We start from the raw sequence: 25,142 nt of genomic DNA on the forward strand, positions 1-25,142 counted from the left end.
TGAAATCCTCTTGTTTCTGCCCTCTGAGTGTTAGGATTATAGGCATATGCTTACATGTGTTACTGGAGTTTGAACTCAGAGCCTTGCTCTTCATAGGCAAGCACTCATGATCCCATGTTCAGTGCTTTTGTTTTTAATTTGATTTTCAGATAGGATCTTGCCCTAACTTTGTCTGGTCTAATCTTGGACCTTTATTTCCCAAGTAGCTAGACAAAAGGTGTGAGCCACCATTCCTGGGTTTTTGAGATAAGGTTTTGATAACTGCATAAGCTGGCCTCCAAACTGTGATCTTCCTGTTTCTGCCTCCTGCATAGCTGGGAATATAAACATGTACTTTTGAAGCTACATCCCATGCTGTAGATTCATTCTTCAGTTCTGTTATTCTTTTTTTTTTTTTGTCGGTCGTGGGGCTTGAACTCTGGGCCTGGGCGCTGTCCCTCAGCTCTTCAGCTCAAGGTGAGCGCTCTACCACTTGAGCTACAGCGCCACTTCTGGTTTTCTGGTGGTTTATTGGAGATAGGAGTCTCACGGTCTCTCCTGCCCGGGCTGGCTTTGAACCGCGATCCTCAGATCTCAGCCTCCTGAGTAGCTAGGATTACAGGTGTGAGCCACCAGCGCCCGGCTAGTTCTGTTATTCTTAAACTTGGTTATCTTCATTTAAAAAATTAATTTTTATGCAGTCAAGTCATTAATTTTGTTAACCTCAAAATGCAAATTTGTCTGCCCTCTAGTGGATACCAGCTGAAATGTCTGTTTGGTTTTTTGACCTTTCTGTTGCTTTTTGGGGGCTCCTTGGAATCTTCCTTGTACCCTCATAGTTTAGGAGATAAGCAAAGCCTCTGGTAGATTTTAGTATATTTCTTTTTCTTTCTTTCTTTTTCTTTTTCTTTTTGCCAGTCCTGGGTCTTCAACTCTGGGCCTAGGCACTGTTCCTGAGCTTTTGCTCAAGGGTAGAGCTCTACTACTTGAGCCACAGCACCACTTCTGGCTTTTTCTGAGTAGTTTATTGGAGATAAGAGTCTCACAGACTTTCCTGCCCAGGCTGGCTTTGAACCACGATCCTCAGATTCCAGCCTCTTGAGTAGCTAGGATTACAGGCGTGAGCCACTGATGCCCAGCAATTTTAGTGTATTTCTTACTGTGGTTCCCTCTTATTGTGGATTCCTCTCACATTTCATCTGTTGTGGGAATACTAAACTCATTCATTCATTCATTCATTGTGCCCATATTATGTCTTGCACTCAGAGCCTGGGTGCTGTCCCTTAGCTTTTATTATTCAAGACTGCACTTTAGGGGCTGGGAAGGTAGCTCAGTGGTAGAGCGCTTGCCTTGCATGCCTGAGGCCCTGGGTTCGATTCCTCAGCACCACATAAGCAAAAAGAAAAAAGCCGGAAGTGGTGCTGCGGCTCAAGTGGTAGAGTGCTAGCCTTGAGCTGAAGAGCTGAGGGACAGCGCCCAGGCCCAGAGTACAGGCCACACGACCAGACCCCCCCCCCCAAAAAAAAAAAAAAAAGACTGCACTCTACCACTTGAGCCATAGCTTTTTATTTCTGGCTTTTTGGTGGTTAATTAAGATAGGAATCTCATGGACTTTCTTGTCCAGGCTGGCTTTGAACTATGATCCTCAGATCACAGCTGTGAAACTAAGCCTTTTGAGTAGCTAAAATTATAGGCATAAGCCACTGGTGGTGCCAAACTTTTTGTTGGCTTTTCAGGCCTGTGACTTCTAACACTTCAGCTTTCTGCTTGAGTTCTAGTTTGCATGAGTGGACTGGGGAGTGCCTTCAGCTGGAAAGCCTTTATACTCTTGGATTTCACCCCTTAAAATGATCATTTTCCAAGAACAGCTGGGCACTAACTGGTGGTTAACATCTGTAATTCTACCTATATAAGAGGCTGAGAACTGTTTAAACCAGCTGAAGTGTTTTTCATTTTCCTACCCTTTCTGCCCTATTTTTACCAGATTATACTAATGTTAAAGGAGGGGAGGAGGTTTAGCTCAAATAGCGCTTGCATAATAAGTACAATTGTCGGAGTTTAAGATGCAGAGCCATATTGAAAATAAAATATATAAAAACACATTAAATTGGATGTCAGTGGCTCACGCCTGTAATCCTTGCTATTTAGGAGGCTGAGATCTGAGGTCAAAGCCAGTCTGGACAGGAAATTCCGTTATACTGACAGGAAATTCCATGATACTCTTGTCTCTAATTAGTTATCAAAAAAGTTGGAAGTGGAGCTCTGGCTCCAATGGTAGAGAACTAGCTTTGAGCAAAAATGCTCAGGGTCAGTGTTCAGGTACTGAATTCAAGCCCTAGGCCTGGCATGTGTGTGTGCGTGCGCGCGCGCGCACACACACACACACACACACACACACACACACACACGAAAAAAAACATTAAAATATAAAAAGCAGGGGCTGGGAAGGTGGCTCAGTGGTAGAGCGCTTGCCTTGCATGCCTGAGGCCCTGGGTTCGATTCCCCAGTACCACATAAGCAAAAAGAAAAGCCAGAAGTGGCACTGTGGCTCAAGTGGTAGAACGCTAACCTTGAGCTGAAGAGCTGAGGGACCAGCGCCCAGGCCCAGAGTTCAGGCTCCACGACCGGACCCAAAAATAAATAAATAAATAAATAAATAATAAAATAAAAAATAAAAAGCAGGAGGTGGAGCCTACCTTCACCTCTTGAGTAATTTAAATGATTGGGATTTTAGGTATGTATCGTCATGATTGGTTAAAACTTAATTTTTTTTCAGATTTAATATTGGATTTAAAATTTTTTCTTTGTGAGTGTTAAAATGTGATTACTTTCAATTAAATTTTTTCAACTATGACTTCAATGTGATAAGAAACTTAGGAAAATATTTCAAGAGTTTTCTGAAAGCAAGTTTTACAGTAATTTACAAGTTGATTTATCAGACACTGATAAATTAATTTTTTTAGCCAGTCCTGGGGCTTGAACTCAGGGCTTGGGCACTGTCCCTGAGCTTCCTTTGCTCAAGACTAATACTCTACCACTTGAGTCACAGTGCCACTTCCTGCTTTTTCTGTTTATATGGTACTGAGGTATCAAACTCTGGGCTTCATGCATGCTAGGCAAGCACTCTACTACTAAACCACATTCCCAGCCTGGAAAATTAATATTTTAAAGAAGTTTCTTTTAAAATAAATAATTAGTCCTGTAAAACAAACCTGGCCAAATTGGTGATGTAGCTTACTATTAGAATATTACCTAGTAGGAACAGGCCTTGGGTTTGATCCCTAGCACTAGTTTCTTGCTTCAGAAACTTAAGCACTTTTCTAGTATTGGACATTGCTATCATTTCAGCTTTTGAGTTGTATTTATATTTTGAGAGAAGGCCTCACCATGTAGCATAGATAGGCCTTGAATTCATGATTTTCCTGTCTTAGCCTCCCAAGTGCTGGGTTCATTGTCATACACTCCCTATGCCAGGCATCTATCATTTAGCTTTTAATCCTTAAAACAAATTTTAAATCCTTTTAATGATTCATTTTTAATTTTTTACACAGGTTTCGTTATATTATCCTGAAGCAGAAGTTTTTAGAAGCTTTATGTGTTAACAATGCAATGTCAGCAGAAGATGAGCCCCAGCATGTAAGATTTTTATTCCTGAAGGTTTGCGCCATAGTATTGTTTTCAGTCATAAGTATTTCATTTGCTAACACAAAAGATCATTATGCATTTTCAAAGTTTTTCTGCACTGGGATGGCACAGGATCTGCTATTTTGCAGATGTACTCCTTTCAGTCTGTTGTGCTCTAAGCTTACTCTGTGATTTAAGCCAAGATGATGTGTGAATAGTTAGCTAATTGAAGAAGTATATGCTCTTCATTTGAGATAAGTGAGGCGACTTGGTGAGTCATCATTGCTTCTTTTATTCTAGGAATGGGTTGGGTAGGTTTGCCTCCTTTTTCTTTATGCGTTCAGTATTTTCTTGGTCCAGTGATAGTTTTTGAGTCAATATTTGAATGTATGACTATTTTAAACTCAGAAATATTAATTCAATTTGATTGGAAAGTTATTTTTATTTATTTTTTGTACAAATTCTGGGTCTTGAACTCAGGACATGGAGCATTTTTGCTCAAGGCTAGCACTTTAGCCATAGCTCCACTTCTGGCTTTTTGGTGGTTAATTAAAGATAGGAGTCTTACGGACTTTCCTGCCTAGGTTGGCGTTGAGCTGTGATCCTCAGATCTCAGCCTTAACACTGGCACTTGGTTGTACTGTTGTTAAAGTAAATCAGTTGTAAATGTTCCCTGGTCTTGATCTCCATACAAATTTGTTCTGAGGCAAGTTGGGACTAAGAAAATGGCTCTTTTCAATGGTCAGATGTTCCACTCTGAGGCAACAGAGAAAGTGTCTGTATGTTCACCAAAAGACGAACAAAAAAGTCTGCATGACAGCCCCAAACCAGAAATAATCCCAATGCTAAGCCATATAAGAACAAACGACAAAGATCGCTCCGTTTATACTATTGATGACTCTCCAATGATGTGAATAAACCAATTACAACCACAAGCAAGAATGGAGACTGGGGGAAGAGTGGGAAGGAGGTAGTGGGTGAAGATGGAAGGGTGTATGAGAGGGGATGCAGGGGCCTGGAGGTATTCTGCTGTGTTGGAAATATTCTGTTTGCTAACCTGACTACTGGTGCCATGGGTATGTTTGTTCTTGATAAATGACATTTTTTTAATTTTTATACCTTTTCATTGAAGTGTAAGTTATTAAGTTATACCTCAATAAAAAAGGAAGTGTTTTATATGGAGAAAAAAAAAGAAAATGGCTCTTTTGAATTTAGATAAGCCAAATAGTAAGCTTTATTAGCATGCAAATATTGATGTGGTTAAGTTTTATTCTTAAAAAAAAAATCATACCTTTGAAGCCAGACACTGGAGGCTTACTCTTAAGTAGTGACCCAGGAAGCTGAAATCGGAGGAACAAGGTTTGAAGCCAACCTGGGTAGAAAATATGTGTGAGACTATCTCCAAATAACTAGTAAAATTCTGGACTGGTAGCTCAAATGGTAGAATGCCCACTGAGAGCACGAAAGTTAAGAGGGCCAGAACTAAAAGCCCTGATACCAGCAGAAGGAAAGAAGGAAGGAAAGAGGGAGGAGGTAAAGTGGGAGAGAAGGAAGAAAGAAAGAGAGAGACAGACAGAGACAGAGAGAGAGAGAATTTATATATTTGAACCACACATAGTGGTACATGCCTATATTTCCAGCATCTGGGAGGCTGAGATAGGAGTTCAAGGTCAGCCTGAGCTACATAATGAGATGCTATCTCAAAAAGTAAAATTATTCACTTGAAACCTGAATTTGAGTACTATTTTGTAGATTAAAGTGTAATGTACTAATTATACTGATTAAAGAGTAATGTACTAATTAACCAGGTATTCTATTTGTGGAAATACTTTGGTTCCTGAGTTCAAACTATTACAAATTCTAAAAATTAGTGTATTCAATGATATCAGAATTGATCTTTTATACAGTCAGCTTTCACAATTACTTTTTATTGTGACCATTTCCAGTTTTTATAGTCACCATTTATGGTTTTGTTTTGTTTTTACAGTTGGAATTTACCATGCAAGAAGCTGTGCAATGTTTACATGCTCTAGAAGAATACTGCCCTTCTAAAGATGACTACAGCAAGCTTTGTTTGCTCTTGACTTTACCTCGTCTGACCAATCACGCTGAATTTAAGGACTGGAATCCCAGCACTGCACGAGTTCACTGTTTTGAAGAGGCTTGTGTCATGGTTGCAGAATTTATCCCTGCTGACAGGAAACTAAGTGAGGCTGGTTTTAAAGCAAGTAACAATCGTTTATTTCAGCTTGTAATGAAGGGCCTGCTTTACGAATGCTGTGTTGAATTTTGTCAGAGCAAAGCAACTGGAGAAGAAATTACAGAAAGTGAAGTACTTCTTGGCATCGACCTTTTATGTGGCAATGGGTGTGATGATTTGGATCTGAGTTTATTATCATGGCTTCAGAATCTTCCTTCTTCTGTGTTCTCTTGTGCTTTTGAACAGAAAATGCTTAATATTCATGTTGACAAACTTCTAAAACCTACAAAAGCTGCATATGCTGATCTTTTGACACCTCTGATCAGTAAACTCTCTCCCTATCCATCATCCCCCATGAGAAGGCCTCAGTCAGCTGATGCCTATATGACCCGCTCTCTGAATCCTGCGTTAGATGGCCTCACTTGTGGACTAACCAGTCACGATAAGAGAATCTCAGACCTTGGGAACAAAACTTCTCCTATGTCACACTCCTTTGCCAACTTCCATTATCCAGGAGTACAGAACCTTAGTAGAAGTCTCATGCTTGAAAATACAGAATGTCACAGTATTTATGAAGAATCCCCTGAGCGGTAAGCATTTGCTTATGCAAATTGAGAAATCACTGTATGTGTGAGACAATCTGACTAACATATATATGTGTGTGTATGTATGTGTATATATACATATGTGTGTGTTCTTTATGTTTAAGTCCCTTTAAAGTTAGTCCTTCAAACTTCAGAAACTATTTTAAAATTTAGATAATTAAAATTATGTGGATTATTTTTTCCAGTACTGAGGTTTGAACTGAGCTCCTCATGCCTCCTTGTCAGGCATTCTACCACTTGAGCCACATCCTCTCTCCCTCTCTGCATAAGGTATTTCTTTTTGGGGGGAGGGAATAGTATGTCATTTTTGCCCAAGGCTGGCCCAGATCATCAACTTCCCAGGTAGCTGGGATGACAAGTGTGTGCCATAACTGCCTGGCAGTTTTTTTTTTTTAAATTTAATTTAATTTTATTTGTGAACATACTGTACAGAGGAGTTACAGTTACTGCCTGGCATAGTTTTTGAGATGCAGTCTCATGTTTTACATGCCACATTTGGCTATGGGTGTGGAGCTAAAGTCTTACTTTTTTGCCTAGCTTGACTTTGAGCCACAATCCTCTCAGCTTTTATACTCTTAAGTAGCTGGGCTTTTCATCATGAGTCACTAGACATGAAAAGAAAATATTTTTTTTTTTTTTTTTTTTGGGTCTGGTTGTGGGGCCTGAACTCTGGGCCTGGGCACTATCCCTCAGCTCAAGAAAATATTTTTTAATCCTATATTATTCTTTCTCTGGTTATAAAGACAGTAGATGTGTTATGAAGAAAATTTGGAGAAAAATAAAATAACCAGCCAAAAGCAGGGCTGGAGGTATGGTTCTACTGGTAAAATGTCAGACTGGCAAGTACAAGGCCCTGACTTCAATCCCTAGAACTAAAAAACAAAAAACAGTACTACAAAAAAAAAAAATGAGGGCTGGGAAGGTGACTCAGTGGTAGAGCACTTGCCTTGCATGCCTGAGGCCCTGGGTTCGATTCCTCAGCACCACATAAGCAAAAAGAAAAAAGCCGGAAGTGGTGCTGTGGTTCAAGTGGTAGAGTGCTAGCCTTGAGCTGAAGATCTGAGGGACAACGCCCAGGCCCAGAGTTCAGGCCCACGACTGGACCCCCCTCCCCCCCAAAAAAAGGCAATAATTCTGGTATAAAAATTCAAACATATTTTCCTATACTTGTCAAGAAGTTTGAGAACATTAATCTCCTTGAGTCCAAATGCCTTTTCTGTATAAAATAGTGTTGAGGGCTGGGAACATGGCTCAGTGGTAGAGTGCTTGCCTAGCATGTATGAAGCCTAGAATGCATGAAGCCCTGGGTTTGATACCCAGAAGTGGTACTGTGGCTCAAGGGTAGAGTGCTAACTTTGAGCAAAAGAAGCTCAGGGACCATGCTGAGGCCTTGAGTTCAAATCCCAGGCCTGGCAAAAATGGTGTACTTGCAGAATGAGATAAATGTGTCAGTATATTGCAGTTGGTGCACAATAAACACAAATTTTTTTTTTTTTTTTTTTGGGTACGGTCGTGGGGCCTGAACTCTGGGCCTGGGCGCTGTCCCTCAGCTCTTCAGCTCAAGGCTAGCGCTCTACCTCTTGAGCCACAGCGCCACTTCCGGCTTTTTTCTTTTTGCGTATGTGGTGCTGAGGAATCGAACCAGGGCCTGTGGCATGCAAGGCAAGCGTTCTACCACTGAGCTACCTTCCCAGCCCAATAAACACAAATTTCTTCCTTTTAGAGTTCCTATCCTTGGAAAGGACAGTGGGTCAAAAGACCTGAAAGGCTGTAGGAGAGCTACTATGTTGTGAATAAAAGATAAAAGTTTACTTTTGAACAACTTACCTTTCAGAATACTTTCTGAAAGTATTCTAGCTAGGCACTGATGGCTCATGTCTATAGTCCTAGCTGCTGAATAGGCTGAGATTTAAGGATCAGGATTTGAAGTCAGCCCAGGCAAAAACGTCTATGAGACTCGTATTTCCAAATAAACTACCAAAAAAGCTCACACGAAGCTATGGCGCAAATGATAGACTGCTACTATGAGCAAAATTAAACTCAGGGACAGAGCCCAAGCCCAGAGTATAAGCCCAAGGACTAACATACATACACTTAAAAATAAATAAAAGGAGGGGTAATTTTTGAAAATACTAGAAAGATGCTCTCTTTTGCAGTACATATACTAAAATTGGAATGATACAGAGATGATTAACATGGCCCTTGTGCAAGGATGACATGCAAACTCATGACACAGTCCATATTTATATGGATATAGATACACTGTCTAAAGTATGGCATACATGTGGATTCCCATCGTGTAGAACTCCTTTGAACAATTAACTGACAGTTTAACAAAATACTAGGAAGCTGAAGCATGGTTTATCTGACTGAAGAGAGGAATAATGGGTGAATACAATGATAATACTCAGTGTACATATTTGGATATGGAACTGAGAACAGCGCTTGCAAGCCACAGCAGCCAGCGGTAGAAGAAACCCAACCTGTGTGTCCCAGGCAGGAAACCCAGCAGCCCAGGTCCCACCAGAGCCCAACCAGTGTGTTCCAGGCTGGGGACCGGGAGCCCCGGTTGGGCCTGGGGACCAGGTGCCTGAGCTGTCTAAACCACCTGCTCCAACTGAAATCAGGAGATGATCACACGCCTCAGCAGAGGGTGGAGTGTGCCTACCCACCAGAATCTAACAAGAGCAAGTCCTATGTGGGCCAGACTAGCAGCTAGCAGCTGGAGGTCTGCCCCCTCTGCAGCCCCTCCCTGGCTGAAGTAGGGAGCTACGTCCATGATGGCAAAAGACCTGTGTGTCCTGGGCAGGAGACCCAGAAGCCCAAGTCCCACCATAGCCTGACCTGTTGTCCCGGGCTAGGTATTGGACAGCTCAGGCCACCAGCACCTGAGTATAGTCAGGAACTGCTAGCCAACTCCAGCAACTGGTGGAATACACCCAGCTTACCTGGTTTTTCCAAGAGCACCCCTGGGAGGAAGCGTAAGCAGTTTAGGCTGCCATTCCTTGGCTGAAGGTGGGAACTGCCTGTGATCTCCAGAAGGCAGCTGAGTGAGCCCTACCTGTATCCCAGGAAGGAGTTTGAGCTGCCTAAACCATATGTCCCTGACTGAAATCAGGAACTTTACCCTCAGCGGAGGGTAAAATGTGTCTGCCCACCAGAATCTAAAGACTAGCAGCTAGAGGTCGGCCTCTCCCCCAATAGAACTGAGACCAGTAAAGACTCTCTCAGCCAACCCAGAGCCAAGAGCAAGCATCATCAGTTGATCCAGGAATCAACCCAGAACCAAGCAAAGGCAGCCACGTATTGACTAAATGTGTCAGGGTTTGGGATTGGTCTCCAATAATCCCTGAATCCCCATGCGAAAATCACAGCGAAAAATTACAAGATTCATCAACAGCCAAGACAGCAAACCATCCCCAAAGGCCAATAGCCACCCAGGGAAGAACTCCAGTGAAAGCAAAAAGAAATGGAAGACAAATGCTACCTCCAAGAGATGATAGGGCAATGACTCAAGAATTAAAGCAAGAAATGGATCAGAAATTTAAAAAACAAAGAAATGAATTATCAAAAGAGATGCAGGATTTCAAACAGATGCATTCAAAAATAGATGCATACACACCTCGCTAAAAATGAGATTAATACTTTGAGAACCAAGATAGAAATCATAAATGGTTCAATTTCCTCCATGCAAACAACAATGGAAGCCATAGTTACCAGAGTAAATGAAATGGAAAATAGAATATTAGGTACTGAAGATAAAATACAGCAACTGGAAAAAAAAGTTACAGAAATGGCAAAACACTCAAAATATGCCAAAGGGAAGTCCAAGAACAAGCAGACAGTTCCAAAAAATTTAACCTGCATATAATTGGGGTGGATGAAGGTAAGGAATACCAGAATAAAGAAATACAATACATATTCAATAAGATTATCACCGAAAATTTCCCCAATCTTAAAATTTTACCTACATAACAGAAGCATACAGAACACCTAACATGTAGACTCCCAGGAGGAACACTTCTAGATACATTATAGTAAAAGTGATAGATCTGAATAATAAAGAACAATCTTGCATGCAGCAAAAATGAGGAACTATACTACAATAGGAAAAAAATCAGAATCACTGCAGATCTTTCCACATACACTGAATGTAAGGAAAGCCTAGGAAAGTATCATTTGAGCCCTGAGAACCAATAACTGCCAACTCAGACTGGTTTATCCAGTGGAGTAACATTCACATTTGATGGAGAAACTAAAATTTTTAATACTGAAGAAAAACTAAATGAATTAATAAACAATAAGCCAGCACTACAAAGAATATTAAGAGTGGGAAGCTGGGCGCCAATGGCTCACGCCTGTAATCCTAGCTACTCAGGAGGCTGAGATCTGAGGACCGCGGTTCAAAGCCAGCCCAGGCAGGAAAGTCTGTGAGACTCTTATCTCCAATAAACCACTAGAAAATTGGAAGTGGTGCTGTGGTTCAAGTGTTAGAGTGCTTGCCTTGAGCTGAAGAGCGCAGGGACAGCGTCCAAGCCCAGAGTTCAAACTCTACAACCGACAAAAAAAAAAAAAAGAAAGAAAAAAGAATATTAAGACGGGGGTTAGGGGGAATACAATTTGAAGAAAACAAGATCAGGGATCTATATCTGACAGATATCACTACAAGTCCAACTTGGTGAGCACAGGAAGAAAGGAAAGAAGAAAAACTTAGGAAAGCAGGAAAATGACAGGAAAGACAATGCATGTCTCTATAATAACCATAAACTTTAATGGGCTTAATTCACCAATCAAAAGAAAAAGAACTGAAAATTGGAACAGAAAACAAAATCTATCCATTTGTTGCCTTCAAGAGACCCATCTCACAGCCAAAGATAAAAACAAACTCTGAGTGAAGGGATAGAGGAAGATCTACCATACAAATGCTCCTAGCAAGAAGGCAGAAGTTGCCATCCTGATATCTGACAAAATAAACTTTTCATTAAACTCAATACAAAAAGACGAAGGACACTACATTTTAATACAGGGAACAATCAAAGAAGAGGATATCACCATTACCAATATATATTCTCCAAACATTGGTGTACCCAGATATGTTAAGTAAATACTCTCAGGCTTAAATACTCTCAGAACAAAATAGACCCAAATACAGTAATACTAGGAGACTGTGATACTCTACTTTCTCCAAAGGACAGGTCTACCAACCAGAGGATTAGCAAAGAAGCCTCCAAATTAAATGATGTCATATCTCAAGCAGACTTAATTGACATCTACTGAGTTTTCTACCCAACAACAATCCAGTACACATTCTTCTCAGCAGCCCATGAAACTTTTTCCAAAATAAATCACATCATAGTTCATACAATTTAAGCAAATACAAGAGGATTGGTATTACTCCTGTATTCTATCCAACCACAGTGGAATCAAGCTAGTTCTCAATAACAAAGCATACTATAGAAACTATTCAAACACAGGGAAATTAAACAGCATACTTCTGAACAACACCTGGGTCACAGAAGAGAAATTAAATCAATAAGTGTAATTTATTACACCAACAGATCCAAGGTCAAGAACCACATGATTATCTCCATTGATGCAGAAAAGGCTTTTTTTTTTTTTTTTTTAATCGGTTGTGGGGCTTGAACTCTGGGTCTGGGTGTTGTTCCTCAGCTCTTCAGCTCAAGGCTAGCATTCTACCACTTGAGCCACAGGACCACTTCTGGCTTTTTTTTTTTTTGGTCAGTCATGGAGCTTGAACTCTGGGCCTGGGCACTGTCCCTCAGCTCTTGAGCTCAAGGTGAGTGCTCTACCGCTTGAGCCACAGCACTACTTCCGGTTTTCGAGTGGTTTATTGGAGATAAGAGTCTCACGGACTTTCCTGCCCAGGCTGGCTTTGAATTGTGATCCTCAGATCTCAGCCTCCTGAGTAGCTAGGATTACAGGCATGAGCCACTGGCGCCTGGCTCTTTTGCTTATGTGGTGCTGAGGAATCAAACTCAGGGCCTCATGCATGCGAGGCAAGCACACTACCACTGAGCCAACTTCCCAGCCCTCCCCACCTTTTTTTCCCTCGGCCTCCAGCCGGAAAAGACTTGATAAAATCCAACATTCACTCACGTTAAAAGCTCTGGAGAAAATAGGATTAGAAGGAAAATTCCTTAAAACATTAAGACCAGTAGCCACTCCTCTTCAGTGTAGTTCTGGAATCCTAAGCCAGAGCAATAAGGCAAAAAAATAAAAAGACATTAAAGGGATCCGTAATGGAAAGGTAGAAGTTAAACTATCCCTTTTTGCAGATGACATGATATTATACCTTAACAATCCCCAGAACTCCACCACCAAACTCTCAGAGCTTATAAACCACTTTGGCAAAGTAGCAGAATACAAAATTAACCCACAAAAATCAGTTGCCTTTTTGCACACCAACAACATACAAGCAGAGAGGGAAATAAGGAAACAACCCCAAAAATGTAAGGGAACTACTTAATGAAAAGTATAAAATCCTAAAGAAAGAAATCATAGAGGACATCAGGAAATGAAAAGACCTTCCATATTCTTGGATAAGCAGAACTAATATAGTGAAAATGGCCATACTGCCAAAATTGGTATACAAATTCAATGCAATTCCCTTTGAAATCCCAATGACATACTTTACTGAAATAGAGAAAATAATCCAAGAATTCATATGGAACAACAAAAGACCTAGAATAGCCAAAGCAGTTCTAGGCAAAAGAAGAAACACGGGAGGGATCACAATACCGGATTTCAAACACTATAGAGCCATAAAAATAAAGACAGCTTGGTATTGGCACAAAAACATACCCAAAGACCAGTGGAATAGATTAAAAGATCCAGAAATAAAACCACATACTTAAAGTTAGCTGATATTTGACAAAGGAGCCAAAGACACAGTGGAAGAAGCACAGCTCTTCAACTACTGATGCTAGGAAAACTGGCCAGCCACATGGAGACAACTAAAAGTAGAACCCATCCTGTCACCATGCACTAACATCAACTCAAAATGGATTAAAGACTTGAAACTCTGAAGCTACTGCAGGACAGAGTAGGAGAGACACTTGAATTTATAGGCACAGGCAAGAACTTCCTGAACAGAGTCTCAGGGTCACAACAAATTGGAGAGAGACTCAATAAATGAGACTACATTAAAATACAAAGGGGCTGGGAAGCTGGCTCAGTGTTAGAGTGCTTGCCTTGCATGCATGAGGCCCTGGGTTTGATTCTTCAGCACCACATAAACAGAAAAGGCAGGAAGTGGCACTGTGGCTCAGTTGGTAGAATGCAAGCCTTGAGCTGAAGAGCTGAGGGACAGCGCCCAGCCCCAGAGCTCAAGCCCCACAACTGATGCAAAAAAATTTATTTAAAGATAAAAGAAAAGTTTCTGTACAGCTAAAGACATAGCAACAAAACTAAGACAGCCAACTAATTGTTTTGTTTGTTTGTTTGGGTCCGGTTGTGGGGCCTGAACTCTGGGCCTGGGCGCTGTCCCTCAGCTCTTCAGCTCAAGGCTAGCGCTCTACCACTTGAGCCACAGAACCACTTCCGGCTTTTTTCTTTTTTGCTTATGTGGTGCTGAGGAATCGAACCCAGGGCCTCTTGCATGCAAGGCAAGCGCTCTACCACTGAGCCACCTTCCCAGCCCCGACAACCAACTAATTGGGAAAAAATATTTACCAACAATTTATCAGACAAGGGGCTTGTATCCATTATATACAGGGATCTCAAGAAACTAATCCCTCCCAAACCTAACAAACTAATTACTAAATGGGCAAGGGAACTAAAGAGAGAATTCTCAGAAGAAGAGATAAAAGTGACAAACACATGAGGTAAAGTTCACCAACCCTAGCTGTAAAGGAAATGCAAATGAAAAAACAACCCTGAGATACTACCTTACCACAATCAGAATGGCCCACATCCTAAATTCAGCCAAGGACAAATGCTGGAGGGGATACAGAGAAAGAGGAACCCTATTACACTGCTGGTGGGAATGTATACTAATACAACCACTTTGGAAAGCAGTCTGGAGGCACCTCAAACCTCCTTTATGATCCAGCCATACCACTCGTGGGCATCTACCCTGAGCAACAGGAATCAGGATACAAGGACACATGCACCTCCATTTTCATTGCAGCACTGTTCACAATAGCCAAGATATGGAAACAACCCAAATGCCTCACTACAGATTAATGGATTCAAACATTGTGGTACTTATATACAATGGAAAATTATGCAGCCATTTCAAAGGACAAAATAATGGCATTTGCAGGGAAATGGATGTAACTAGAAAAAAATCATTTTGAGCAAGGTAAGCCAAGAGCAAGGAGACAAACGGCACATGGCCTCCCTGATATGTGGATGTTAAATCCAAAATGCAAGGAGTTATGACAAACAGGACTCAAGAAACAAAGGACTTCCTCTTATTTTGTCCTATCATTACTAAATGACCCCATGTTGTTGACCACAACATGGCACACATGTTGTGCACATCTGAGGGAAGCTAGGAGGAGGACACAGAATCAGAGGGAAATGGGAAAACATACAACAGAGGAGCCCATCAGCTGCACTGGACATTGATAAAAATGAACTAAGCAACTCCAGGACAGCAATGGAAGGGAGGGAATGAGAGGGATAGAGGGAACAGCTGACACTAAGCAAAAGGAAAGAAATGTACAGATCACCTATGTGGAAGAAATAGTTGTATTGTCAAAGCTTATAGAATTCACAAACTTTATAGACAGCGATAATGACAGTTTGCAAACCTCAGGAAGGTTCATATGTATTTATGACTTAAAGTATCACTATCTCACACTACTATGAAATTTGTGAAATTTATGTAATCAATCACAATAAAAATACTTTTTTTTGGGTCCGGTCGTGGGGCCTGAACTCTGGGCCTGGGCGCTGTCCCTCAGCTCTTCAGCTCAAGGTTAGCGCTCTACCACTTGAGTCACAGTGCCACTTCCGGCTTTTTTTCTTTTTGCTTATGTGGTGCTAGGGAATCAAACCCAGGGCCTCATGCATGCAAGGCAAGCGCTCTACCACCGAGCCACCTTCCCAGCCCCAATAAAATTATTTTTTAAAAGGGAGTTTACAGTATTTTGTAAGGATCTTTTCTCCTTGTACAGGAACTCAAAACAGTAAAGTTAGTTAAAATAGGTAGTCTTCCAATATAGGTCAGTATTGAGTTTAAAGTCTGAAGACTGAATTCATCAGATAAGGGTGAGGGGTGAAGAGTTTCCAGTAAGAAAAAGGCATCCTTGACTCAACTTCCCAATTACTCATGGAACAGATAGGCTCTTGAATTCAATTGGTGAAATGAATTTTGAGTAATTCACAAAAGGAAACTGAAGGTAGAAAGCCAGCAGATTTATTTAGCAGAGCAGGACAAAGCAAGAACAAACAAAAAGAGGCACCACTTGACATGCACATGGGATAGGAGCTAAGAGAGACTCAGTGGGAGAGCTTTGTCCCAGGGGTATTTATACCATCTAAAATGATAAACTGGGGTATCTATCCCTAGATGCATGCTTACCTAGAAACTTTCTCTTTATCCTGCTCTGTTACTGTCAGAATATGGAGACAGTAAATCTCAAATCGTTTCATACTCAGAAATATTTAATGGGTAACTATTTCATGTGGTCTTTTCCTGAGTATTCTTTCATTAGGAAGAATTTACCAAAACTTAGACCCCTTCTATTCATAGACTGAATTACTCATCCAGGTGAGATGTATCTGATTCAATAATCAAGGTAAGACAGAGTAGTAGAAATAAGACAGAGTAGTAGAAAGAATGTGGTCATCGATTCTTGAATTGTTCATTCAATTCCTTGTTTTTCTTTTTTTTTCCCTTTTTTTTTTTGTCGTTGTTGTTGGTCCTGGGGCCTGAACTATAGGCCTGGGCATTGTCCCTCAGCTCTTCAGCTCAAGGCTAGTGCTCTACCACTTGAGTTACAGTGTCATTTCCGGCTTTTTTTGCTTATGGGGTGCTGAGGAATCAAACCCAGGGACTCATGCATGCAAGGCAAGCGCTCTACCACTGAGCCACCTTCCCATCCAATTCCTTGTTTTTCTAATGATTTTTCAGCCTTGGTTTCAGTTTACTAATTCTCCACAATTGACTTATTTTCTAGCATTAAAAAAAAAACCCTTTTGTTTTAGCTCATGCTTGTAATCCTAACTAATCAGTAGGCTGAGATCTGAGGATTGAGGTTCAAAGCCAACTGGGGCAGGAAAGCCTATGAGATTCTTATCTTCAATTAACCACCAGAAAATCAGAAGTGGAGCTGTGGCTCAAAGTGGTAGAGCACTAGCCTTGAGCAAAAACGCTCAGAGACAATGTCTTGGCCCTGATTTTCAGCCCCACAACTGACAAAACTAAATACATCATGCTTTTTTTTTTTTGCCAATCCTGGGGCTTGAACTCGGGACCTAGGCACTGTCACTGAGCTTCTTTTGCTCAAAGCTAGCATTCTACCTCTTGAGCTACAACACCACTTCTGGCTTTTTCTGTTTATGCTGTACTGAGGAATCAAACCCAGGGCTTCATTCATGCTAGGCAAGCACTCTACCACTAAGACACTGTTCCCAGTCCACTTTTTTTTTTTTTTAATGGGTGCTGCCAAATGACAGGCCCTGTGTTTGGCATAAGGGCTGTGGTGATAAGTGGGGCAGATGACTTTCCTCTCTTCATGGAGCTTTGATCTAGTTGGGGAGACAGACTAAAAAGGTAAACAGGCATATAAAATAATTTCAAGTTATGCTAAATGTATTGAATGAAATCAAGAATTTGAAAGTGAGAAAAGAGGGTAGAGCTGATACAGAGGAAGCAAGTGTCCTGGGGCAGCCGCTTAGAGGAAGTGCTCCGCTAGGTGCACTATGTGGGGGTAATGGCTCTGGCAGAGGCAAAGGCACGGACCTACTAGAGATGAGTGGGGAGCTGGAACACAGTGGAGAGAGAGAGAGAGGAAGGCAGATTTTATTATAAGTGTAGGTGTAGGAAGGATTTTAAGTGGAGAATGATATTAAATTTGTGTTTCAATAATTTCAGCTAATATTGGTTCTGTTCTACATACTTTTAAAAAACTTAAAAAAAATGATTTTCTTGGGGCTGGGAATGTGGCTTAGTGGTAGAGTGCTTGCCTAGTATACATGAAGCCCTGGGTTCGATTCCTCAGCACCACATAAACAGAAAAAGCTGAAAGTGGTGCTGAGGCTCAAGTGGTAGAGGGCTAACCTTGAGCACAGAGAGGCTCAGGGACAGAGCCCAGGCTCTGAGTTCAAGCCCCAGGACTGGTTAAAAAAAACAAACATTTTTTTTTGCTTAGTGCTGGTGGCTTATGCCCACCAGATCAGAGGATGGTGATTTTAAGCCAGACCCAGCATAAGAGTCCCCATGAGACTTTTATCTGCAATGAACCACCAGAAAACCAGAAGTGGCACTGTGGCTCAAAGTGGTAGAGCATTAGCTTTTAGCAAAAGAGCCCTGTGACAAACAGCAACAACCAAAAATTCATTTTCATGTCACCTATAGCCTTGTCTTCAATTCCTCCTACGTTCAAGTTATAGCTGTATTTGCCATGCAATTTTAAGATACCTGTTGCTTATTTTTAGTTTGTTTTTTCCCCTGTGAAATGGGGATTATAACATATTCCACAGGTAATTGTGCAAATTAAATGAGATACTGAATATGAATATTCTATAGATATCACAAAATTAAATGTTACTCTATGAAGATCCACTTATTGTACATTTATACAAATAATGTAATTTTTTTGTTGGTGGTGGGGCTTTGCTATACAACTTTGAGCCACAACTCCACTTTGGTTTTTTTTTTTCTTCTGGTGATTAATTGGAGATCATGGACTTTCTTACCCAGGCTAGTCTCAAATCACAATCCTGATTTTAGCCTCCTGAGTAGCTATAATTACAGGTATGAGCCGCCAGCTCCTGGCTAATGTAACTCTTAAGAATTCTTGAGTTAATAATACTTAGAAATTCTTATTTTTGATCATAAAATGGAGGTTTTGTAAGCTGATCACTGTGGTACATATCTGTAATTCCAGCTACTTGGAAAGTGGAAGCAGGAGAATTGTGAGTTTGAGATCACTCAAGCAAAAACTTAAGATCCTATCCACCAAATAGCTGAAGCAAACAAGGGCATGACTCAAGTGGTAGGGAATTTGTATAGCAAGCATGAGGCACTATACTTCAGTACTTCAGTACTGCCAAAACATTAAAAAAAAACAAAAAAACAACAAAAACTAGAGGGCTAGAGGCATGGCTCTTATGGCCATTAGGAATTTACATTACAGTATGATAGTAAAAACCTCTTCTGAGAGTTTCTGGATGTGTATGTGGTATGCATTTTACAGGTACTCAGGAATAGTAGGTTCTTCCTTTGTTTTTTGTTTTTGTTTTGTTGTAGAGTCCTGGGGCTTGAATTCAGAGCCTGTGTGCTGTCTCTGAGCTTTTTTGCTCAAGGCTAGCACTCTACCATGTGAGCTACAGCTATACTTTGGGCTTTTTTGATAATTAATTGGCGATAAATAGTTTCAGGCTGGCTTCAAACTGCAGTCCTCAGATCTTAGCCTCCTCAGTTGCTAGGATTAGAGATGTGAGCCACTAGTATCCAGCAGAACGTAGCTTTTTTGAAGATGCCTGTCCAGCTGTTTCCTGAACCCTAGACCTGAATTTTGATATGTCTTATGTACTCCTTCCTACAGAGGCCGTTACAAGGATACCTCATAATCAAAAGGATTTTGGGGATCATGGGACTTGAACTCAGACCTAGGTGCTGTTAATTGGAAGAGTCTTAAGGACTTTCCTGCCCAGGCTGGCTTTGAACCACGATCCTCAGATCTCAGCTTCATGACTAGCTAGGATTACAGACGTGAGCCATCTGCACCCCACCATAATCAAATTTCTTTTTTTTATTTTTTATTGTAAAAATACCATATAGAGATATACAGTTACATGAGTAAGGTAATGAGTACGTTTCCTATTGAGCATTGTTACCTCCTCCTTAGTTTTTCCCCTACCATCCTTTCTCTCCCCAACCCCCACCCCCCAGTTGTAAAGTTTGTTTCAACATAGTGTCTTATTGTTACAATGGGTCAACCTGTATCCTTATTTCAGCTTTTTGTTATTTCCCTTCCCCTCCCCAAATTAGAAAAATGTATATACAAGATAGAGAGCACCGTAATCAAATACAGTGAAAATGGGGGTTATACCTTGGGGGAAGAACATACCAAAGAAACAAAAAAAAAATCACATAGTACATTATAAATGTGTTAAAAACAATAGCAAGAAAAAAAAACTACTTGTGTCCCTATCTTGGGGTTCATTTTCAAATTTCTTAAAGGAAGAGATTATTTAGTTTTGTAATTGTTCCCAGGGTCTCTAAACCATTAGATAAAATGTTTAAGTGTCTGGTATTCATTGTCTTCAGGGAAAATTAGTTATTAAAAATTTTGACTAGAGTAGCTGTAAAAGTAGAAGTTATTAGTATGTTAGAAGAATATTAGGAATAATCTGGAATGTCTTTGAGAAACTCATACATGGTTCAAATACCAGTACCAACAAAAGAAAACACCTAATACAATGTAAATGTTGGACAGAGATTTGTTTTGTTTTGTCAATTGTGGGGCTTGAACTCTGGGCCTGGGCGCTGTCCCTGAGCATTTCAGCCCAACGCAAGTGCTCTCTACCACTTGAACTACAGGACCACTTCTAGTTTTCTGGCGGTTTATTGGAGATAAGAGTCTCATGGACTTTCCTTTGAACTACGATCCTCAGATCTCAGCCTCCTGAGTAGCTAGGATTATAGGCATGAGCCATTGGTGCCCGGCATGTTTTATTTTTATGTAGAATATAAAAATATTTTTAATAAAATTTAAAACTTTATAAACCTTGCTGGGTGCTACTGGCTCACAGTTCTAATCCTAGCGATTCAGAAGGCTGAGATCTGAGGATTGAGGTTCAAGGCTGGCCCAAGCAGGAGGAAATGAGATTTTTATCTCCAGTTACCACCAAAAAGCTCGAAAATGAAGTTTGGCTCTAAAGTGGTAGATCCACTAGCCTTGAGCAAAAAGCTCCAGGAGTCTAGGCCCTGAAGTCAAGCCCCAGGAACAGAAAAACAAAAAATAAAAAGTACTCCTTTCTATAAATCACTTTCTATTTTTAAAAACTATTTTTGTAGTTGAGGGAAGAAAGGAAAGTAAAAAAAAATACAAAGTATGGGGAAACATTAGAATCATCTAGGTTTAAAACCCAGCAGGATATAAACTATTCTTCATTTTTTCTTTTGTGTAAACATTTTTTATTGTTAGTATAAAGGTGATGTAAAGAGGGATTATAGTTACATAAGTCAGGTAAAGAGTACATTTCTTTTTGGACAATGTCACCCTTTTCCTTGCTCTCTATAAACTATTCTTGCCTCCAGTTTGGTTCTGAAATAACCTCCTAGAGACCAACAGCTCTGGCTGACAGTCCCTTTTGCAGCCAGCTTGTTCTGGTGGAGGAATGCACCAGCAGCTGTGAGCTGCAGGTTTAGAGAATAGAAAGAAGGTTGATAACTACTGTCAAAACCCTCTTTTAGTTGTTGTTGTTAGCATCAATTAGTTAAACAGAAGAGTTTTATGTATCTTGTCTCCTCTGTCATTTTCTCTTATTCCTCTCCCTCCTTCCCAAATGAATCTCAGTAAGCTTGATTCTTCCAGTGTAAAACATGTACATAAAGTATATTCGCCATATCTGTCCTCTTTCACCCTCTCTGTTCACCCTCTCCCCTCCCATTAGTAGACACAACTCCAACAGGATCTGTTTTACATTCCTGTCATTCCCTGTGTATAAATATGTGTGTGTGGGTATACACTGTCAAAATCCCCAAATTTAATGTGACCTTTTTTTTAAACACATACACACACAGGTACACACATATATCTGGGCTAAAAAAAATCTGTTCACCTGGTGAGCACTTAGGATAAACATTCACTTTTTTATACTTGAAAGTTCTCTGACTAAAATATATTTTCCTTCATCCTCCTTGCTTTTTGCTTTTTGGCACCTTTCTGGATAAAGTGATACACCTGTTGAGGCACAGCGGCCTATTAGCAGTGAAATCTTGAGCCAGAGTTCAGTTTCTGAAAAAGAGCCTGCAAATGGAACACAGAATCCAGGAACACTGAAGCAAGAAAAAAATGAGGTAATATTTACTACTATTCGTTGTCTTTTAGAATCCTTTCTCTTGGCAAAAAAATAATAGCATTTGCCTGTATAGAACCTTTAAATAATTTTCTGTAATTTGGGAGTAGGAAGAGAACATCTAGACTTCAATATTGGCTCATTTCTTCTCCCCAAAGAATCGGTAATATACCATGCATATTGTTTTGTAAGTCTTTTAAGGGTTGGGCTGGAGATGTAGCATGCCTAGCACACACAGGGCTCTTGGCTGTAAAAATAATTCTTTTCACACTCTTCCCAAAAAAGAAAAGAGGCAGCTGGTCACCAATGGCTCATGCCTATAATCTTAGCTATTCAGGAGGCAGAGATCTGAGGTCATGGTTTGAAGCCAGCCTAGCCAGGAGAGTCTGTGAGACTCTTATTTCCAGTTAGCCACCAAAAAGCTGGAAGTGAAGCTGTGATTCAAGTGGTAGAGCACTAGCATTCAGTAGAAAAGCTCAGGGACAGTAACCAGGACCAGCACAAAAAAAGAAAGAGAAGAGCAAGAATACTTCTTAACTAATTCTATGAGGGCAACGTCATCCTGTTACTGGTCAGATGAAGGAAGCTATTAAAAGAAAACTATCGGCTAGTAGCCATTATGAATATAAAGGCAAAAAAATCTCCTCAACAAATTACCAGCAAATCCAATAGTATATTAAGATTATGCACTGTGGTTAGGTGGGATTTATTTTAGGATTCAAGGAATAGTTAACAGAAGATAAATTAGTGTAATATATCAGAATAATACAATGAGGGAGAAAAACCCATATGATCACCTCAGTTGGTAAAGTTGATGAAATTTAATACCCTCTAATGATAAAAGAAATATCAGAAATCCAGGAATAAAAGGGAACCTTAATATGGTAAAGGGCATTTATGAAATACCCACAGCTAACATAGTTAAGTGGCGACTAGAAGTTTTTTCCCTGACATCAATAATAAAGACCACAGGGCTGGGAAGGTGGCTCAGTGGTAGAGCGCTTGCCTTGCATGCCTGAGGCCCTGGGTTCGATTCCCCAGCACCACATAAGCAAAAAGAAAAAAGCCGGAAGTGGCGCTGTGGCTCAAGTGGTAGAGCGCTAGCCTTGAGCTGAAGAGCTGAGGGACAGTGCTCAGGGCCAGAGTTCAGGCCCCACGACTGGACACCCCCCCCCCCCAAAAAAAAAAGAAAGAATAAAGACCACAATGCCAGTTTCTACAAATGCTCTTGAGCATTTACTGGAAGTTCTGATGAGAGCAGTTAATCAAGGAAAAGAAATAAAAGGATATTCAAACCAGAAGAGATAAAATTATCATTTTGCAGATGATGTGATCTTATTCAGGAAAAATCCTAAAGATCTCATGAAAAAATTACGAGAACTCATAAGGTTAATAAGGTTTTGCTGAGCAAAAAATTAACAGAATAAGGGCTGGGAAGGCGGCTCAGTGGTAGAGTGCTTGCCTTGCATGCATGAGGTCCTGGGTTCGATTCCTCAGCACCACATAAGCAGAAAAAGCCTTGTTCAAAAGATAGAGCGCTTGGGCTGAGAAGGTGGCTCAGTGGTAGAGGGCTTGCCTTGCTTGCCTGAGTCCCTGAGTTCGATTCCTCAGCACCACATAAACAAAAAGAAAAAAGCCGGAAGTGGCGCTGTGGCTCAAATGGTAGAGCGCTAGCCTTGAGCTGAAGAGCAGAGGGACAGCTCCCAGGCCCAGAGTTCAGGCCCCACGACCGGACCCAAAAAAAAAAAGATAGAGGGCTAGCCTTGTGCTGAAGAGCTGAGGGACAAGTGCCCAGGCCCAGATTTCAGGCCCCACTACTGACAAAAATAAAGACTTTTACACTGCAAACTACAGAACATTGCTGAGAGAAATGTTAGAGGCGTTAAAGGAAATAAGTCCTGTGTTCATGAATAGGAAATGTTAACTTTGTTAAATTGTGATTACTACCTAGGATAATCTACAGATACAATGTATTCCCTATAAAACTTCCAGAGTCTTTTTGTGTAATCATGCCTGCTTAATTTTGGCTACTGGGCAGGCAGCGATCTGGAGGATTATGGGTTGATGTTATCCTAGACAAAAAGTTAATGAGATTGTCACTCAATTAATGAAAAGCCTGCTGTACTGGTGTGTGCCTGTCTTCTCAGCTGTGTGAGAAATGCAGGCTGACTGCAACTGAAGCTGTATAGCCCACTCAGTGCAGGGGCCCTAGTTCAGATCCCAGTATCTCACACACACACACACACACACACACACACACACACACACACACACACACACACACACACACACACACACACACACACAAAATCTACAGTCTCTTTTACAGTAATAAATCTAAAGCTCAAGTTCATAAGGAATTGCAAGATGCCCCAAATAGCCAAACAGTTTTGAAAAGGAACAAATTTGTAAGACTTATTTTATGATTTTTAAATTTGTTACAAAGCTATAGTACTGAAAGTGTGGTAGATACATAAACAATGGAATAAAATAGAGCATGTAGAAGTTATTTCATATAGTCAGTTGATTTTTTAAATTTAAATTTTATTGTCAAGATGATATATATAGGGTTACATTACATTTCTTGTTGACTTGTTATCCCCTCCCTCATTTTTTCTCCCACTATTCTTCTACCCTCCAACCTCTTCAAGTTGTACAGATCATTTCCACCATATTGTCTTGTGAGAGTCAGTTGATTTTTGCAAGGATGCCAATCCATTCAGGAGAGAAACAATAGTTTCTTTAAAAATAGTCTCTTTACCTGCAGCAACTAGATTTCCATATGAAAAGAATAAAGCTGGATATCTACCTCATACCATATACAAAAATTAACTCAGAATGGGTCACTAGTCTATAAGGCTAAACCATAAAGTCTATTTTTATTATGTATTCATAAATGGGACACCAAAAGTATAAGCAAAAAGAAGTAAAAATAAATTTTACTTCATCAAAATTAAAAAGCTTTTGTAGATCAAAAAATGTTATTAAGGAAGTAAAAAAGGCAATATACAGAATGGAACAAAGTATTTATAAATTAAATCTGATAAACTTTTTTTTTTTTTTTTTTGGGTTCCGGTCGTGGGGCCTGAACTCTGGGCCTGGGCACTGTCCCTCAGCTCTTCAGCTCAAGGCTAGCGCTCTACCACTTGAGCCACAGCACCACTTCCGGCTTTTTTCTTTTTGCTTATGTGGTGCTGAGGAATCGAACCCAGGGCCTCAGGCATGCAAGGCAAGCGCTGTACCACTGAGCCAACTTCCCAGCCCAAATCTGATAAACTTTAAAATCTAGAGTTATATAAAAACTCCTACCACTCAACAACAAAATGACAATCCAAATTAAAAATGGGCAAAAGAACTGCATCTGTGGCTCACGACTGTAGCCCTACCAACTTGGAGGCTGAGATTTGAAGACTATGCTTTGAAACCAGCTTCGGCAGAAAGTATGTGAGACTTATCTCCAATTAATACCAAATTTAGAAAAATAAAGCAGTTTGAATCCTTATACAATTGCTAGT

The 25,142-nt window shown here is 40.5% G+C and overlaps 1 protein-coding gene and 1 non-coding gene across 4 annotated transcripts in view; both read left to right on the forward strand.

The window, feature by feature from the left end:
• Wdr47 (WD repeat domain 47) overlaps window positions 1-25,142 on the forward strand; it is a 79,141-nt gene that overhangs the window by 20,609 nt on the left and 33,390 nt on the right. The window contains exons 4-7 of one of the 3 annotated variants that reach the window (XM_042683058.1): window positions 3,531-3,636; window positions 5,591-5,810; window positions 6,216-6,393; window positions 21,505-21,628. In XM_042683058.1, the coding sequence (XP_042538992.1) occupies window positions 3,531-3,636; window positions 5,591-5,810; window positions 6,216-6,393; window positions 21,505-21,628 (628 nt within the window). Of the gene's footprint in view, window positions 1-3,530; window positions 3,637-5,590; window positions 6,394-21,504; window positions 21,629-25,142 lie in introns of all 3 variants that reach the window. The other 2 variants (XM_042683041.1, XM_042683049.1) reach the window with 2 other exon arrangements.
• LOC122113140 lies at window positions 8,551-8,655 on the forward strand. The gene has a single exon (XR_006148389.1). It is a non-coding gene; the product is annotated as a U6 spliceosomal RNA (small nuclear RNA).

Source organism: Dipodomys spectabilis, unplaced genomic scaffold (assembly GCF_019054845.1).
Source record: "Dipodomys spectabilis isolate Male_0828 unplaced genomic scaffold, ASM1905484v1 ptg000002l, whole genome shotgun sequence".
Lineage (NCBI taxonomy): Eukaryota > Metazoa > Chordata > Mammalia > Rodentia > Heteromyidae > Dipodomys > Dipodomys spectabilis.